Here is a 20,581-nt window from a genome sequence, read left to right on the forward strand (position 1 = left end):
CAGATTATAAAATATTAATATGAGAGAAAATCAATTTGAATAAATATATTGAGTATGTATAAAACATTATCAATTCTCAAGTTTGTTCAGTCCACTTCATTGCCATTTCTTGTAAACTATTCTTCTAGTGTAGCAAATAGATTAGCCAATAACCACATCACTTTTTTTAAAGTTCTTTATATCACTGTTAAGTTTTTCCATAGTTTAGCTCCCATATAGTATAATGCCTTCTATGAAGTGATGAATGGGCAGATGGAAGTCACTGCATTTCTAATCTGCATAGTGTTGTAGGTGTGTATGATACAACCCCTAGACTCCTCTCTCATGGACATAAGTTTCTGCCTGAACATGCAAAGAGACAACTGTCAGAATTGTGAGATTGACAACAGCTGTACGGCAACTATCCCTTGGGTGTCAACTGGCCAGTGCTCTTTTCTGCACCACAATGCACTGTAGGGTTTCTGTAGATGATTTACTCCACACAGAAGTCCGTAGCAAAGATATGTTTCAAACAAGTAAGGTAAACTGTCTTTGATGTCACTTTGATGGATATATAATGGAGATGCCAATTCGCACTTTGATGCATTTGTGACCTTTTTCGATGAACATCCCGTAATCAATGTAACACTTCATAATAGTATTCTGTAGTGACTTGTTTGCTCATAGAAGCAAACTCATAATGAACAATATATGACATGAGATATGATACCAATCTGGCTACTTTTTGAGTGAAATCCATTATTTAACCTCTGAAAAAACAGAGATGTAATCATAGAGGACATTGTTTTCGTATTTAAGGCAAATAGTAGCAGTGGTTTTTAGTACTATGCATTTGGTTTCAAGACTTATAATCTTATCAGCTAATTGGTTGACTATATTCCCAATTCTTTACAGTTTTTTTTCTGCTTGTTTCATTTTCCGTTAATGTACACAATGTTGTTCCCATTTACAAGTAAGCAAAACCAGTATTTTACAGTTGTGTTTAAGTAAAAGGACTAAATAATAGCACTATAATTTATTGTATTAATTAATGAAAATAACATGTTAAGAACAAATTTTTATTTTTTGAACTTATTTGTCATCATGTTATTAAATTGTGTTTTTATTAACTTTTATATTGATTTATTTACAATGTTTATAGTGTATTCTAAATAGATTGTAAAATATTTTTATAGCATGTTTGTTTTTAATGCTTACTTATGGTACAACAAAATGATTAGAATGTGTAAATTACAACCTGTTGACAAAAATATTAAAAAACACATTCTATGATACATGTATTACATTTTTTCTTTCTCGGTAATAAATTTGTTATATTTTTTTATAATCTCAATTTGTCCTAAAAGATTTAAGTATCTTTTGAGTCAAAAGATAATTTGTTTTGTTATAATTATTATAACATAAAAACATATAATAAACAAATATAGATTCAGCTATTTCTTCAGGTCAGTATGTTTCTTGGTTAGTCTTACTACACTTAAGTTAGTTTCATATTTTACTAAAATCTGTATCAGAAAACTAAAAAACTATACATTAGTAGTTTATATCTTGATAATCTCCTGAAGTATTCTGAGAGATACCTCAGTGAGTGAAGGGGAGATCCCTGATACTAAGATCTTCAAAAGTTCTTACAAGTACTGAACTCAGTTGTAAAGAGCAGGAAACAAGGTCACACAAAGTAACAACTCAAACTTAAATGTTATCAAATTTTATTAAGTTTGGTAGTCAGCTCTTTAAATGAAATGTCAACAAGTAAACAACTAAAGATCACAAAACGCATGACCAGAAAATAACAAAACTAAATAAAAGATTGTGAGATCTATTGTAATGCGAGTGCAAAACACTTCACAAGTTTGATCAGCTGGGTATTTACAAACAACTAAACAATAATTATAGTACATCAAACTTAAATGACTAAAGTAGGAACTGTACAGATCAATCGAACGATATGAGGTTAGTCGGGGTGGCCCCAGTGGTGTTGTCAGTGAGCATTTGTTGTAGAGAGTTGTACCACACCAAGGCAGCTTCTTCACTTATAGCCTTAAATTTGTACATATTGCCTGAAACAAAAGAAAAAGAAAGACTTCTTGTTTGAATACTACAATACAGCATCTACAAACCCAGTCATGCAATTCTTTACAAAATAAATCATTGATGATTAACACCAAATGTAAAATGGGAAGTTACGGACAGTCAATCAATGTTCTGTAGAGTTAGTGAAACATATTACTAGTTTTTTTAAATATTTTTATGTTGTTCTGAATAAAAGAAGATAAAAAGAGAATTAATTACACATGATCTAAATGTTAAATAGATTAACCTTTCAGAATTCCCATCTGTGCCAGTATATTTTAGTTCTAGATGCATACCAAGAAAGAGTTTTAAAATATTGTCTCTGAAAGAACTAAAATAGGGCAAATAAAAATCTCCAAACACTGAGCCTGTGTTACCGTTAACTAATGATGACACAGCTTGCAATGGTGCAATTTGACACAAAAGGTTAGTTTTGAACAATGTATGCGTGCAATGTGAAGAAAAAACAAAATTACGAATTATCGAAGGAATTTTCTATAGCCTATAAAGAATATTTGACCAAATATCATGGTCCAAAGCCTTTCAGTTTTTGAGAAAATGTGATCAGTCAGTCAGGCAATGGTATTTGGCTTTTGCAGGGTGTAACGAAACTCTTCCATGGACCACGAGGCCCTACAAACTAAATGCAATCATTGGTATAACTTTTTTTGGTCTATCATCTGTCTGTATGTGTATTTTAGTTTTTATTTCAGAATTCAATAAAGATACAAAAACCCAAATTTGGTACAATTATTTTTCTTATAGTCCCAAATTAAGAAAAACACAACATTATACTGTCATATCACGTTTCAAAATGGCAGACAGTTGAATTTGTTAAACCTTAATAACGTAAACTTTTTAAAGAATAATTAAGGTTCTTAAAACTAACTACTAAATAATATATATACAAGCTTTTAATGGTTGTAACGCACAGAAAATTGTTACTGTATACATGTTTATGGGATCTTTAACAATTAAAACCATTAATACCTTACATCTATTAATTTTCCTCTTCATAATCTAAAACTTCTCATCTGAAAGATGAGCAGTCAAATAAAGGTAATGTTTTCTTTATTATTTCTTCCTGGCTAAATTATACAACTACAAATACAAATTTTAAAACAGAACATTAGCTCTATTCTTCATCTAAAACGTACGAGTTAGCAAAAATTGCCTTACCAAAAAATAAAAATATCCTCACCAAATAATTTGTTTCATATAATCTAAAACTGTATGTAATCTATAATGTAATAAAACATCATTTTCTAAAATAATTTTATTCCAAGTTATATTCAATGCAGCCATCCTTCATTTCTTAGTTAACTTTGTGGTAAATATGAACATTTGTACTCAATATTTACTTTGTTAAACTGCAGTGTAATAAACACAAGGTCTTTAAATGGAGTTTAAAGAGTATTGTTAGAAAGGACAATGTTTAAGTGCAGTCTTATCATTCATTAGCTAAGTGTCTTCAATCATGCCATTTACTGTAGACAGTAAAAGTTTTAAAATTACTATTTTTAGTACTTGTGTGTCACATTTTTTGCAGTATTTTGTATGAATAAAAACATCTACTTTATAAGGTACAATAAAGAAGTTTAAAGTAATAAATAGTTTAATTTTGTTCCATTCTTCATTAGAAAAAAACCTATACCATTATTAACCCTTTTAAGGATGTCACATTTTTTATGATGTGGTAAAAAACATCCTATTATATGGTGTTCTATTGAAAAAGGCCAAGGCATTTTTATCCTGTTCACTACTGATCTTTAAGAAAAAAATATTTTACTACTTAAAAAAATGTTTAGTTACAAACATATGTTTGTATAATGTTTTTCAAGTTTCAAACAAAATAATAAATACTAAACTTTATATTGTACTATACTCATATATATCAATAAAATAGACTGTCCACTTTCTGCATACACATACAACTTGCGTTGAAGGATTCTCATAACATTGAAAAATTCCTGTTATTCTTTCAAACCACCTATCATACATATTAAACTATAAACAGATTATTTTGTGAAGTAAAGAAATGTATACTGCACATCCAGGAACCCAAACTGTTCATTTACTTACTTCGGTGAGGGTCACGGATAAGAAACACATCAGAGTGGAGAGGGTTGTGACCTAAAGTTACAAGGCAGCCAGAGAGAGGAGTCATCTTACATGGGTCACGCTTGAAGTCACTGCGCTCACATCTGTCACACAAATATCACGTCAATTTTTTCTCAATATCATTAAAACTAATTGTAGAGGTCTATCACAAAATAATATTAAGAATATGAAAAACTTATAAAATCTTTTTATGCCTAGAATATCTAGTAAATTATAGATCTTCAACTTATTGTTACGTTACTGGGTTTATAATTGAAATTTGTTGTTTCTACAAACTGTCAAAATATATGTATACAGTTTGTTATTTGATGAATAATTTATATATCTTTCTTTTAAAATAAGAGTACATAAATTTGTATAGTGTTTTAACAAAGATAATTTAATTACTATGATAAGTAACATCTATAAAAATCATGATTTCTCATTTCCATTCAGAGATCACAGTTTAATAATACTTCTCTCTGATAATAATTAATGAGGATACTAGTAATAGTAAATGTACCCTTTGAAGGTTTTTGGCAAGTAGAAGACGAGTGCAGTGGCCCATAGCTGGACCCAGTAGCGCTGCCAGGCAGCGACGGTGGGCTTGCGTCCATCCTTAAGTACAGTTTTGCGGCGGAGACAGCCCTGCAAGCTCACAGTGTCACAGGCCTCGTCCTGGCTAGTGCTGGCGGGGGCAAGGTGAGTAGAGTGACTGAGCAGACCCAGGCCCCCGCCACACCCACTCTCCTCCAACACGGAGTCATCCAGCAGATGTAGTGGCCTCGAGCCACAAGGCTTGTTGAACACACTGCCAAACAAGCTCATGGTCAGATAATGCAGGAGAAACAAGGAATCTAAACTTGGATGTTAGGAAGAATAAAAGGAAATAAGCAATAATAGAAATAAGAAAACATGCAAAGCACGCAGAATAAAATTTCTCCAATAACAGAAAACAAATACAGCAATTACATATAAACATACAGTAGAACCCGTCGTATCCAACCTAGTGATGGGAGAATCGAATACTTAAAAGAATCGAATATGGTGTATTCAAAACATCCCTTATATTCGAATACTTTTTCTAACCGACAAGTCTAGACTTGACTCACTTCACGAATCCATCGTTTCTTCGTTATTTGGAATTGCTCTGACAAAAATGTGGGAAAATTCCTTGCCTTTTTGTGCCTCCTGCAAACATGTCATACCCATGATTTATGAACTCCAGAACATATATATTTGTTTACCTGTTACTTCAGTCCCGTCTCAAAGATTCTTTTCTACTGCAGGTTTTGCCACCAATGATCTTAGAAATAGATTGACGCCAAAAACCTCAATTAAACTTACTTTTTACACAACAAAATAAAATAAAAATTAATTTTTGTCTTTATTTTTTTACAAATGTACTTGTTAATTGAATATTTGTACAATTATACAATTGTGTAAAGTTTGAAAACGTTTAATCACTTATTCTAATTTACGAATCTCGCCTTAATTATTCTTTTCATAGTCCACACACACAAACGCGCACGTGTACATGCCACACACACACACACACACAAACGCACACGCGTACATGCCACACACATAATATTCATCTAAAACCCTCCAATGAATACATGTATATGAATACGAATACAGCTCTTGCATATTTTATTTGAATACTATTATTCCAGATGAATAAATACTGTAGGTTTGAATTCATTTCTTCCAGAGAAGTTGCACTCGTTTCAAAAGTATTAAAATTCATTTTGAGGTATTCCTGGGCTGTATTAGAATACTATTCCATTCTCCCATCACTAACCCAACCTCACCATAACTGAATCCTCCAGATATCCTACCTAGGGCCAACTGCCTGCTTATTTTTGGTATTAAGCAATAATGCCAAGCGTGTTTGGACTTTTTGGGTATTTGTCAATTACTTACTACATATAGTGAAATATACTCTCATTTTAGCTAAAAATGATTTCACTATTACTGTATACACTGTTTTGTATTACTGTATGAATGATTTTCATAAAATATAGAATTTTTGCTTGGAAAATGGTTCTTTTTCTTCTTAGGTCATCAAACTTTTTGCTGGTTCAGCGACGGCCCAGTCTCTGTCAGGGATGGGCATGAGGGGTGCTACTATATCTAGGAAATGTGAATTAATTATTAGTATAATATACATAATAATTATTTACATTTGGAAAATATAAGTAATTACAACAATAAGTATAAATAAAGTACAATATATGTTTTTGCACATGTTTTTTTATGGAGGGGGGGGGGTAAATATTAAATAGCAAACTAGCAACATCGCCTAACCTAGGTAAATTGAACAGTCTACTACTAAAACCTACCCTCCACAGCATGCTTCACAAATGTAACCTATGACTTATTCCTGGCAGGCTGTTTTACAAGCATATTCCTTATACTTTGTGTGGGCTCAATTTGTCATTTTGTGCGGTTTGATTCTGTGACCAGGATCAATTTATTTAAATAATGGGTATAGACACATGTGATTTTGTATATTAATTTAATGTGGTTGGATATAAGTATTATTTGAAATATGTATTATTGTGTCAAATTCTTTATTCAGATTATTAATTAAAAAATGTAATTTAGCATTAAATTTTTTTTTTAATCTGTGTGTCGTTGTACTTGCTGACTGAATCATAACTTCCTGAGCACTATTTAAATACATCACTGAGCTTATTTTAAAATTTGTCTCTTTATTAACAAAATCCTAGAAAAGGGATACTCATAGCAATTCTTTACAGTTTTATAAAGGAATATATATATATATATATATATATATATATAATATATATATATATATATATTCAATTGAAATACACTGCTTTCTTCAATTCGTTCCAACATTTTTCCAGCATTGTCTCTATGATGAGAATAACAATAATTTTTCCACATTACTCTTGTCTCCTCAAAAGCTTATTTTAATAATCACAAGATTTGATTGACTGATTGATAAATTCTCACCACTGGTACTGCTATTCACATTATTCAACCAGATGCTTATACTAACATGATGTTATTTATATACAGCTTAGCTTGTAACATTGACCTTAAAATACCACTGGCGTGATCCTCTTTTCGTGCCAAAACCACAATTTAGTGTTTTAAGGAGCTCCAGAAAGTTGAAAGTAAATCTGTACTATTATAATATAACCTAAATGGTAGGTATCTGTATTTGTGTGTTTGACTCAATCATGTAAAAACTACTTGACCAATTGTACTGAAATTTTACATGAGTATTCTTAGGATTTCTGGTTAACATATAGACCTATTCCTATATAAAATCCATCCAGACTACGTCCCACCGGTCTTTAAAGTTTCAAAAAAATCTAATCTTTGTCTCTTAAAGTTGCATTACAGCAAACAAATGTTATTAATTGAAATAGCCTGTTAAATGTAATTAATTTTCCTGGTAAAATATTTTTTATGACAGCACATTAATTTAACCATTATTTTATATTTTTTACAGTTATAGTCTTAAATCATAAAGTAAACATGATAGTAACAACACTTCTTATTTCAATCTTTTCTCCAACTGTTGTTGAGCACAGAACAATAACATATCAAGATACAAAAATTGAAAATTGTTAAATATACTTTTAACTGTGCATTTTAACAAATATTAAGTAATTATACTGTGCTTGGTCAATACTGTAATGGAGATATCAAAGAAAAAGTTACTATCTAACTTTTACTATAAATTTAAACTGTTATAAAACCCATCTTTTCATACCCAGCAGAGATCACTTCTGGCTGGTTTATACCTTCCAGTTGAACCTACATTGGGCACAGCAAAAACTGATGTCACAAATCTGGGCAACCTTATGGATGTCCAGGAGTGTACATCACTAACCGCAAATGTTGAGATTCTCAAGTGAAAGAGTAATTCGATAGGTCTAGTCTACTGTGGGGGGGGGGGGTCTTGTTGGAGTTGGTGTGGTTTGTTTCCTAAGCGTCAAAGGTTCTCGCTAGCCTCAACATAAGGGTATGTCCCATTCCCTGCCTGCTTTGACTGGAGAGGCTGGCTCAGAGCTGATGTCTCCCTTCTTCCGAGGGGACATGACTTGAGATTAGTGCCCTAAATTCTTCCTCATGTACCTCGATAGGAGGTGGCCCCTACCCCTAACCTTACCCATCCAGAATATCCTCTCACTCTGAAATAAACGCAAGGGTCCTTATAGGACTAGGTGCAATTTCTAAGCTTCTTGTTCTAAGAGAACAAAAAATCTTAAGTTATATTTTGACACAAGTAGGTTTTTCTGACCTTTGTATGTATATATATTTTCTTGGTTGAGGAAACAAGAGCAAATCAACTATGATATAAGAAATTATCACACGGGAGTAAATCATAATGGCCATAAATATACACTTTTGGCAACAAGGCAACCTCAACATTGGCATGGGAAGTTTAATTCACTCAAACCAGAAGTGCTCATACATGGGTAAAGTCTATGAAATTGTGTGTGAAGGTGTGGGTAACTGCGAATTATAAATAAGGTAATGAGGTGGTAAACTTTGTTGTGATAAATTATGATACTGAAATAGATGATAAAAAATTGGGTATATGTGGATATAAAGTACATAAAATACAAGACAACAGAAAATTATTTTTAAAGAGATCAGTGTTCTGTAACTGCTTGATTTTTGCCTGATACTGTTCTCAGTTCATTTAGTTCTTGACTGCTATTGATTTATTATAACTCAAGGCTTGAACAAAATATTACGCATCATAATATTTGAAAAAAATCAAAACATTATAATATATGCTAAGTATTATAGTTATACTGTTCGTTATATCTTACATTTTAACTTAATCTTAACGTACCACAATTAATTAATGTAAATTAAGTACTGCCTATATATATGCTAAAACCTTGTTACCTTTAGGCTAGAGAGACCTTTACTGGAAACAGTGTAGGATGAGCGTGTACAAAATTAACAGCATGTTACAATGAAGGTACTCATTGATTGACTTGTTGGTGGTTACCCTATGAGTCCTGACTGGCTAATTTGGCTAGTGAACACTACTCATTTAACTGCACTGTAGAGCTTTTCAATAGATGATCTAACACTGAATGGCTTATAAAATAGTGATATTCATGAAAAATTCTCTAATTAATCAATGTATTGTAATAAATAATTTTTGTTTTTTATGAATCTTGATAATTTTTGTGTGTGTATTTTGTCTAAAATTGTTAAAGAGACCAATGTACCACATGCCCTACAGCATGAAGCACACAATGTGCTTTTACCATTAAAAATATCCTTTCAATTTTTCACAAGAACTGTTCCAAGCTAAAAAACGCTGGCATTCTTAATAAATTTGTATGTTTCCTCTTTTAAGGAAATTGAAAAAAAGTTTCATAAAAGAGTAATATCTGCATAAACATCACCACTCCTATTCTTTTAAATGTTATTTGCCAGTTAAATAATACTCCAATAATTCAAAGAGGATGATTTGTGGTATACTTGATTCAAGACTTTCCTTTGTTACCTAGGAGTCTAGAGCCAGTTAGCATTGTATAAGCACACTACCTTGTTTTTCTTGAAATTAATAGAAGAATTTCTCTTAAGAAAGAAATCAATTTAAAGTCAAAATAGGAGAGTATCTAAAGGGTTGAAACATGAAACAATAATTCATTTTTTCTCAGATTATATTTTACTAGCGGACCCGGCGCGCTTCGCTGCGCATTTCAATAAGTTACCCACGGCTTCGCACGCAAATCTTAAGAACCGAAGTCCTTATATTACTTAGTAAATTTTTTTTTTTTTTACTATAATAAATTTTAGATTAAATTAGTTATATCTCCGATGCCACGATTGAGCTTGCTTTGTTGTCTCGATCGAGAGAATATGTACACACGGAGTTTTGAGAACCATACTTCTGTCAAAAAAAAACAACTAAGGTTGATTTTATAACATTCTTTATATTTGTAGCCAACGTAAGATAGTAATTATGATATCTGCATTGCTCTTCTGATCAAGCATGAGCATGGTTTATATAAAATAAATATTGCAGTTAAAGGTGAATTTTTACGTCAAATTTGAATTGTATTATCTGGATAGTAAAGTCTATGTTTAACAGTGATTGCAGAAACAGTTTAAACAAAATTTGTCGTTTCTCTTAAGCTTACTCTATGCTTTAAAACTATAAGTGTAATATATGTTTACAAAGAACAGCTGATTAAAAATTTGAAAAGACTCTTTCACTTAATAACATATGTTTGCTGCAATGCATTTCTTACGGGTATTTCTGTAACCAGTGGGGCAGAATCCTGAATCGGGAAAGGGATAAAAAGTATCCTATAACCTTCTACAGATCAAGACGAACAAATTAAAAAAAAAAAATTAGGCGAATCCGTCCAGCCGTTTGTGAGTGATGCTGTTGAACAGTTTCATTTTTTTAGATCTCAAAGTGGTAACTTTCACTCTCTTTATATAGTTGTTTGATAGTTATATAACTATTATTTATGTATTAAACAGTCGGGTTTATTTGTTTCAAGCTAAAAAAATATTATCTGAAAATAAAATTATCGTTTTATATTTTTAACCCTTTTAATACTCATTTGACCAAAACTTGCAAGGCTGATAAGTGATTTCTTTTTTAAGAGAAATTTTCTATTGATTCCAAGAAAAACTAGGATGTGTGCTTATCCAATGCAAGTTGGCTTTTGGCTCCTAGACTATAAAGGGCTAGGTGTGGGATTAGGAGTAAATCTGAACTTAGTCACTTTTTGCAATAAAATACATGGACCATATTGAACTCATTACTTCTTTACTAGATGATTCTTAGTAATCATTGTATAATATCAGTTACAAAAGGAGAATATTATCTACAACAAAATTCAAGTGCTAATTATTGAAACTGAACTGATAATGAAGACAAAAAAACATTTCCGTGAACACAATCTTCTGATTTATTTTTAATAAAACTGAACAAATAGTTACATGGTTTTAAAGACCTCTAGAAGAAAGCAAATTATTTTACCACATTTAATTTGATAACAGTATAACTCTTTTGTACATCAGAACTCAATTCTAAAGTATGAAATTATAAACTGAATAACCTTATTATTCACTCATGCATAAAATTTAGCATATCAGATAATCAATCTACAAATAAAAAATTTATTTAAAAAATATGAAAACAACGTAACAAATAAATTAAGCTGCAGCCAAAACAGTAACAAAATAATAAGCCAAAAATATGTCAAACTATGATCGAAGAATGAAAGACTTCTGTAATTGCTGTACCATCATGCAGCTCTACGCTTGCCACAGTGTGTGGGACTCACCTAAACACCCCAGAGACGGGAAGTATTGGCTTATGAAAGTTTCTTGGAAGACTTGTACTACGAAATCTAAAACCCTTCACAGTATTAGAGAGTATGCTTTATTAGTTTTAGAAAATATACTTGCATACATAATCTTAGTTGTACAGCTTTATCATATTCTATAGATAATATAGTCAGCTCAAATAGAATTTAAATCATAGCCTCTACAATGAAATATCTATATAGCTACAGGAAACTAAAACCAACAATACAAAATGAAGAAGATTCCACAAGTTCAAAATAAAATATGATCATACAGATATTTTGATCCAATAGCGTAGCCAGAGGGAAAAACATTGGAATATATCCCTCCCCACCAAACTTTTAGAAACAAACACCATTTTAGGAAAAGTAAAAAGTCAATAGACCACAAATAAAATAGTTTAACCCTTTTAACCCCAGCCATTTTTCCATGGACTTGCCAGAAAGCCCATGGCGATAAGGGACCATAGTGCAGAATTGAGGGAAAATACATCTAGTTTTCTTATTTTTGAAGATAATTTTTAGGTTTTTGTTTTAAATTGTTCACAAATAAGTGTACTCTTAGATGTAATAGTTAAAAAAGTACTTTTACAGAATGATTTTTTTTTTTAGCGTATTTATACATAAAAAATTTTTTTTTTTTTTATTTTTTATAGTTTGGACATACATAAAGGGTAGAAAAAAAATTGTAGCCCCTGAAAAATGAAGCAATTTTATTGTACACATATTTCTTACTACACACACAAAATTTGAAGAACTTTCCTTGATAAATGCAGGAGATATATCCAATTAATTGTATTGCTGCATAAGCACTTCTTCATATATTTCCACATACACGTCAGTAGAAGTATACAGATATGTATACTTGTTTTTAAACTTTTGAAATAATAACAATTGTAAAATAACACAAACTAATTGTAATGGTTTGTAAGACTAAAACTTGTTTAATTTTTAAAAAAAGTAAAAGAAATAATATTTACAATATATACATTTTATATAAACAACTCAATTCATTGTCTTCAAAAATAGCACATTCACCACTAATAATAGGGTACTTTGGGATTATACCGACCACACCAGTATTAAGAACACAAAAATATAAATTTATAGAAACAAACATGATAGAACGAAAAAACAACTCTTTAATTACAAAATTACAAACTTACAAGCATTTCCAGGCATTGTGATCGGTATTGTTGTCGCTGTTATCTTATCTTTCTCGAGAATCCCGATTACGACAGGCCACGCGGCATCACATGATTTGCACGGGACATAATTGCCTTTCCATTACAATTCAATTTATATTTCTGATCAGATCCTCTAGAATTTGATATTTTACTGATAGGTACTATCTCGAGGGATGTTTTTCTTTCGTTGACATCAGCGCGAAGGCATGGCACTCGCATTTTGGGTGGTGGAGTGTGATCAAGAATAAAAACAAGTTTTGAGTGTTTTTTTAATAAAGAGTTTAGTTTTAGTTTGATCATGTTTGTTTTTATTGAATTTTTGTGTTTGGAGAAATTTAGAGGTAAAACACGGAAGTACAACAAAGCGACGCACCAGCTGAAAGGGCGGCGAGACTCTGCAATCACGTTATCTACTAGACCACTCGACTTTGACCTCTGTCTGAAGATGGGGAGGGGTAATTCCTGTTTTATATTGACGAAATATTGTTCTACGCTAATCTAGTAATCAGTAGAAGCAAAATGTCAAATAACGATTCATGTCTGGGTGTGGTCGGTATAATCCCAAATTACCAATAATAGTGTTTATCAAAGTGTTTTCACTCACTGGTAACTTTTCTCTACGACGTTTACTTTTTTTTACTAATAATACAATAAATCACACGAAAAACAACCGCTTTCAATCACGCAAACTAATTGAGGTTATAAGTCAGCATACAACAATGCAACTGAAGTCGTCTGACAGCTGACATCGACAAATAAACTACGCTCAACGACGACGAAATACGATGCCAATTGGAAGGTTTATTGTTTTTGCATGTAGCCCGTTTCTTCACCGACTACTATACCGAAACTGATGGCATTTGGACATATTATTAGCCAGCTACATTAAATTCTCGAGACGTCCGGTATATCGGACGTTGGGCATTTTAGCTAGACCACCTCTGTCCGATATATCGGACGCCGGGGCTAAAAGGGTTAAAAATTTTAAAAAATTATGCTATAATTTATAGCTCAATACTAGTAATAGCAGACATTACATTATATTTACCAATAAAAATGTAGTTAATTAAATACATACACACTTTTAAACATTGTTATAAGAAGCTGCTTAAAATATCCAGATCCTTACCCCCAATGATATAAGAAGAGGAAATAAATTAACTTAACCACAAAACTTATTATTAATCATAATGACCATCAGATGATAAATAGTGAAAGAATATTTACAGTATAACCCTTAACTAAGAACATCCTCTAGTGTGGTTTGAACAATCACTAATTTCCTTCCTCAGTGTTATCACTTCCATGATTAGTTACATGTCAATTTTGTTATTTATGAAATTTTAATTGAAGTTCACAATCAATTCCAAAGTTAGCGTTACACGTTAAACTCTAACATAAAAAAAGTTTAAAAAAAAGAAAGAAAAAAGTTTAACTCATAAGCCACAGGCCTTGTAGTCAGCGAATATCAAATTTGTATGTAGGTAAGCCTACTGTTGCTATTTGATTATGTAACTGCAATTAATTGTACGAGTAGCTATTAGCTATTATTGGGTTAGTGTTTTATACTGTTATAAACAGAATTTGTGCTGAACTATACATTGATAAATTCAAATTCAAATTCTTTATTGCCAGAACATCTTTACAATGTATAGCAGTGTCAGAAACAAATTCAGCATGAACCATCTATGACACACATTGCCTAGGCCTAGTAACAAGTATCTATCCAATTACAGCATAATAATGACTGATGTCATATGGGCTGATATTAGTCTATAGCTTTTTTACACTTTTCTTGAAACAATTAATTTCAAGAGATTTAAGATGAGAAGGAAGAGAGTTGTAGAGTTTAATGCCTGTTTCAACAAAACAATTTAAAGTGGTTTTAAGACTACATTGAGATATTCTAAGAGAATTTGAGTTTCTAGTCATATGGTAAACCATTAGCAAATAAAATATTATTACATTTAACTTGTACAGCCAGGTCATCAGCAAACATATAAGAGCTCGCATGGTTAGTAGCAATAGTACCAGGTAAATCATTTATGTAAGTAATACAAAATACTGGGCCCAGGATATTTGAACATTAACAATCTTTTATTATATTACAAATTGTGATGTGTAACGAAAACAGTGAAATTATTACCTCCAAAACTGTACATCGTGTGTTGATCTGCCCTTCTGCAACCATGAAAATTTGTTCTGCGTGGTTTAATCTATACAAAACCCTATATAAGTGTGTGTGTGTGTGTGTGTGTGTGTGTGTGCGTGTGTGTGTGTGTGTGTGTATAGGGTTTTGTATAGATTAAACCACGCAGAACAAATTTTCATGGTTGCAGAAGGGCAGATCAACACACGATGTGCAGTTTTGGAGGTTATAATTTCACTGTTTCTCGAAAATTCATAAAGAGTTTACAAGATATATATATATATCTCATAAACTCTTTATGAATTTTCGTCTTAGCATACTTCTTCAGACCTAACATTGTATAAATACAAAATAACAGTCACTGAATAATAAACAATGAACAAATACCTCTGTTTCATCAGAAATGACAAAGAGTAAGATTAAAAAATGTTTATATAAAATAATGACAGTTCAAACCAACAGGAAATTTTCATTGTAATATAAGCAGTTTTGCTTCTTCTCAAATTAAATCTGTTATATTTTCGATGGTGTGTAATGCTACATTATTGATGCCTTTTAATTTATAACAAATTTCAATTTTGTCCTGATTGTGTTCTCTGGAATGTACAGCAAGGGGCTTATCCTCTCCATGAACAATACTGTAATGGTGACCTGTCATTCTAATACAAAGAGGGTTAGAGGTTTGGTGTATACATTGTTTATTACAAAAATTACAATTTTGTCCTGATTGTGTTCTCTGGAATGTACAGCAAGGGGCTTGTCCTCTCCATGAACAATACTGTAATGGTGACCTGTCATTCTAATACAAAGAGGGTTAGAGGTTTGGTGTATACATTGTTTATTACAAAAATTACAATTTTGCTGATATATTGTGTTGCTTGAATTGCAATCAATAGTTCCTTTAATTGGATACGTTTTATTGATTATGTTGCTGCAAAAATTTTGATTAGAGGACATTAATTTGCATGTACCACAACGTGAATTTTGACAGGGTTTACAACCGTTAAAATTGTTCTCCACGATTTTTGTTTTAAGGATTGGTTTAGACTAAAATATTTTAAAGATTTTTTGGTCTTCTAAAGATGATATTAGGTGGTTTTGAAAATATAACTTTAGATTCTGATGATGATTAAAGAGCATGAACAGCAGTTGTGATTATGGGATTTATTTTGTTAAGTCTGGGGTAGAATTTGGTAATAAATTTAGGCTCATTTAGAAGATAAGATTTGTTATAATTAAAATTTCTTGGCTTATTAGTTTTATTTTTTACAAGTTTGTTAGGATAGTTTATAAGATTTGTTATAATTAAAATTTCTTGGCCTATTAATTTTAGTTTTTACAAATTTGTTAGGATAATTTAAGTTTTTGAATGAGTTAATTAACATTTTGTACCCTGGGCCCTTAATACATGTTTCGGCGTGACTCCCTGTGGGTTTTATGATGCTTTTAAAAAATTCTGTGTTATTACAGTAATTATGTTATAAACTCATACTATATATCTTTTTAAAGATAGAGATACATACTTTTTTTAAATGTATACAAATATAAAGTTTATTTTCAAAATAAAATTATTACATAGTATTGAATGTTATGTAAAAAATACAAAACAAGTTTTTGCTACATAGCTTGTTAGTTCAGGTAATTCGCCTTAGAATGGTAATTTTTAAAGCACAATGGTCTGAATCAAATACAGGATCTCGCACATTTTCGTTTAGATCGTTCATAAAATCAATATTTGGTCCCAGGTGTGTATCAAAATCATTGTCACTTTCCGACTCGCGTGAAACAAAAGATCGCGAATTGCATCACTTTTGATTTCATCACCCATATTATTTAAACTCGAAAATAATAAGTAAATAATATAAAATAAAATCAACGGAAAGTCTACCGTCTCGCTAGAAAGAACAAAGCGAGTATAAATACAAAACAAAACACACGGATAACCTCACATTGCTTGCATTTGCCTTTACTTCATTCAGTAAGAAACTAAAGTTCTGATTATTTACAAACAGTTAAATTCACATTTATAATACATTATAATAACATTTGCTTCAGTATTTGTCGGCAAAATTTGTAGAAGACATCACCAAGACTCACAACAACACACAACGTGAAACACTACAAAGCAAACTGACAGTACCGACGATCAGCCGCGGCGCCTATGATCAGCTGTCTAGACTCGCTTGTAGTACGACGATAAATATACGTATTTCATTACTAAAACGTGACCCAGGGTATCTCAAAACCAACAAATACGAACTTATGACAACCACTGAACATAATCAAAATGTTTGAATCCAAAAATAAGATGACTGAGCTAAATAATACAATTAAATAACACGACCCGAGCTATACTCGGGCGCCGGTAGCAGGTGCTGCCGACGCGGCCCGACCTATACTCGGGCTCAGGGTACAAAGTGTTAATTTATTGATATAATTTGTAAAATTATACTCTTTGCTACATAAAGTCTTAGCTCGAATGGCTAAAATTTTTGGAATACTATTTTTTACACGTTTAGGGTGGCAGCTAGTATAATTTAGGTATTGCATAGTGTTGGTGTATTTAACATGAATTTTGGTTTTAAGAAAGCCGTCTAAAAACACATCAACATCTATCTAGGAAGTTAATAATTGTGTGGGAATTCTTCGAAGTGAAATTTAATGAACAAAATTTATTCAAGTAATCTAGAAAATCTTTGAGGAGCTCTTTACCATGAAGAAAATATCATCCATGTAACGATACCAAATCAGAGGAAGTTTATTTTTGGAATTTAAGAAATTTTGTTCAAATAAGCCCATAAAAAGATTTGCATAAGAGGGTGTCATGTTACCATGGCTGTAGCTTTTATTTGTAAACAGAAGTTATCTTTGAATGTAAAACATATCATTGTCAGAATAGACTCTATAAGTGTTAAAAGGAAAAGGGTAGAGGGCTTTGAATGTGCAGATCTGGTATCAAGGAAATGTTTAGTTGTGTTTAAGCCTTCATCATGTGGGATGTTGGTATACAAAGATGTGACATCAACTGTGACAAGGATATAATTCTTTGGTAAAGGTTGGTTAATTTGGCAGAGTTTAACAATAAAATCATCAGTATTTTTAATGTAAGATGGAAGTAGTTTCACGAAAAGCTGCAGTTTATCATCAGTTTAACATGATATTCTTTCATTAAGGCTCCGATAACTAGCATTAATTGGGTGGTGGTCTGACATATTTATAAATTTTTGGAAGTGTATAAAATGTTGGAGTTCTGGGGAATTTTGGTGTTAGTATGCTTATTGTTCTCTGTGATAATCTTCATCTTCTCCTCATTGTTCCAAAATGTTTTTATGGTTTTGTCAAATTCTTTGGTTGGATCTGTCTCCAGTAATTAGTAAGTTATTTGTTCATGTTACATAATTCAAGTTTATGCATAGTGTGGAGGTAACTTGATTTAAATGCCCATGTACTTCTACTGAAAACACTCTGTGTCGCATATATGGGATTCAGATTTGCTACCAAAAATATAAAAGACTAAATTTATGACACTTACAGGATAGTAAAATAACTTAAACATATCACATTTAAACATATCAAAAAATGTAAAAGCATTCTCTGAACGTTACTGAGAAATCTGGAATTAAAATTGTTTTATAATGACAAGAGCAAGACACTCACTTGGTGCCGAGACTACGACATTTGCGGTGGCCTGGCACAAACTTGATGACTGGCTGGAGACGTAGGGCAGCCTTGGCTGGTGACAGATTCAGAGAGGCCACTGTCATCATATCACTAACAGATTCCCGTGAACTAGATGAGCTGGGAACAGGTGAAGGTGGTTCCAGCTTAAGGGACAACCTGAACACATAGAAAATTTGTTGTTCAATTCAATTCAAAATCTCCTTTATTTATAAAATGTATCATAGTATATATATATATATATATATATATAACATTTTGTCACAATAAACCTTTTTTTAAATATAACAAAAAAACTATAATTTCAAACAAACAGTTAAACAAGTAACCTGAAAATAATTTTCTTTTGCAATGATAATTAATTTTATTGGTATTAAACCACATACGGTTTCTTTAATTAGTAATAGAGAGTGATCATTAAGTCACGCACATCAAAAGGAACTTTATGCATGTATTGTTAACAAAATTTTTAAGAAATATTCAGATGCTGTGGTGCCTCATACTTCAACAATAACTGAACTAATCACCTGTTTCTGTTAATGTGGATTAGTTGCAGACAGAAAGAGAACCGGGAGGCCTGTCACCATTTTACAGAACCAAAACTGGATGAGGTTAGAAATGTGATGATGCTACACTCACCTTCAAAAAGTTTGAGGAGACTAACAACACACTCTCGGATTTCATACTGTAGTGCTCAAAAAGCAATGAAAAAATAAAAATTTTGTGCGTATCACGTACGTAGTGTTCAGGAACTGAAAGAGCCGGATAGATAAAAGTCTAGAAAATGTTTGTTCACAAAAATAAGTAGTACAAAAAGGGACATGATGTTTGAGGACTTTGTTTACTATATCTGTGACTTCCGACTGTGCAAGAAACCAAAAACGAAATAAATCATTTTTTTCTTTAAAGATTATTTACCAAGTCCTACTACAAGACAAATCTTCCAGTTCATCTTGTTCATTTTCAGAGAGGCCAGTAAGGCTGGAAACATCTTGTTGTATGAAAGGGTGTCTTATCCAGTCATTGTTTGCATCTGGTGCAGGAAATTACTTCCTCAATGTACTTGCTAAGTCCGTCATATGTTTGGCAATCTTGTCTGAACCTCAAAAGGTAGACTTACTTCAGATTTTGTAAAAAACTGTTGTAACAAAGCCAATGTAAGAATTTCTTCCCACTCGATTTGCCCACAGCTTCGGTTTTTCAATAATTGTTTCGATTTGGCCTTCTATTACGAATGTATTAATATCAGGTTCTTGCTGCTTCAAGTTAAGAACATTCAAATGTGTAAATACATCAGCCAAGTATGCAATTTTGTAAAGCCACGAAAAGTCAAGAACTTTTTCTTTTAAATTTAACTTTTTATGTTTTTTTTTACTTCATTAGCTAGTTAAAAAAAACATGTGAGAAAACATGAATTAATAAATTAATGTAACAGTTACTTTTTTATAGCATGAAGCTATTAAATATTGAGTTACTGGTCGTGCAATGTTAATAACACCAGGAGGGTTCACTTCTGGCTAGTTTTTTCCTGCTAATAGAACCTGTACCAGGTATAGCAAAAACAAATACTTCAATCTGTGTAACACAATGGAGATTAGGATCAGTACATGACTAACCAAAAATTTTAAGGTATTGGGATAAAAATGGCTATCAGATATTTTTAAAGATATTTTGGAGAGAGCAAAGATTACTATCCCTTGATTAAAGAAGGATGTTACATTAATAGTAATCTGAATAAAATGAATAAGAAAAGATTACGTAATATAAATTTATCTTCAAGAAACGAGCATGGTTTTATAGTGTATACATACTTATACTGGTCATCTTCCACAAATTTCTGCAGCTCATCGATGTACCGCACCGAATGGAGGTAGCGCTGAATGTGAGGTAGAGGACTGAGGCTAGTGTACCGAGATTGCTGTAGATTTGACACAATGCGTAGTATGTTATTCATCTTGAGCTTACGCTGCTCAGGTTCCAGCCCACCCAAGTGTGGATGTGCCATGTCAATGTAGACTAGATCCGTCAGAAACACACCTGTATTAGAAAAAAAAAAC

The 20,581-nt window shown here is 31.8% G+C and overlaps 1 protein-coding gene across 1 annotated transcript; it reads right to left on the minus strand.

The window, feature by feature from the left end:
* Positions 1 to 1,692: 1,692 nt before the first annotated feature.
* Positions 1,693 to 20,581, minus strand: LOC124362309 (ras-specific guanine nucleotide-releasing factor RalGPS2-like). Its single transcript, XM_046816707.1, has 5 exons — positions 20,336 to 20,581; positions 18,504 to 18,683; positions 4,697 to 4,984; positions 4,156 to 4,277; positions 1,693 to 2,060 (listed from the first exon to the last, which is right to left on the minus strand). Exons 1-5 carry the CDS (start codon positions 20,527 to 20,529, stop codon positions 1,936 to 1,938), a joined length of 909 nt encoding a protein of 302 aa, XP_046672663.1. The 5' UTR covers positions 20,530 to 20,581; the 3' UTR covers positions 1,693 to 1,935.

Source organism: Homalodisca vitripennis, chromosome 1 (assembly GCF_021130785.1).
Source record: "Homalodisca vitripennis isolate AUS2020 chromosome 1, UT_GWSS_2.1, whole genome shotgun sequence".
Classification (NCBI taxonomy): Eukaryota; Metazoa; Arthropoda; class Insecta; order Hemiptera; family Cicadellidae; genus Homalodisca; species Homalodisca vitripennis.

Coding starts and splice junctions, on each gene's coding strand:
- LOC124362309 (XM_046816707.1), bottom strand. CDS start 20,529: ATGGCACATCCACACTTGGGTGGGCTGGAACCTGAGCAGCGTAAGCTC. Junction 18,684..20,335: donor GTGGAAGATGACCAGTATAA/GTATGTATACAC, acceptor CTATGTGTTCAG/GTTGTCCCTTAAGCTGGAAC. Junction 4,278..4,696: donor TTGCCAAAAACCTTCAAAGG/GTACATTTACTA, acceptor TTTGTGTGACAG/ATGTGAGCGCAGTGACTTCA.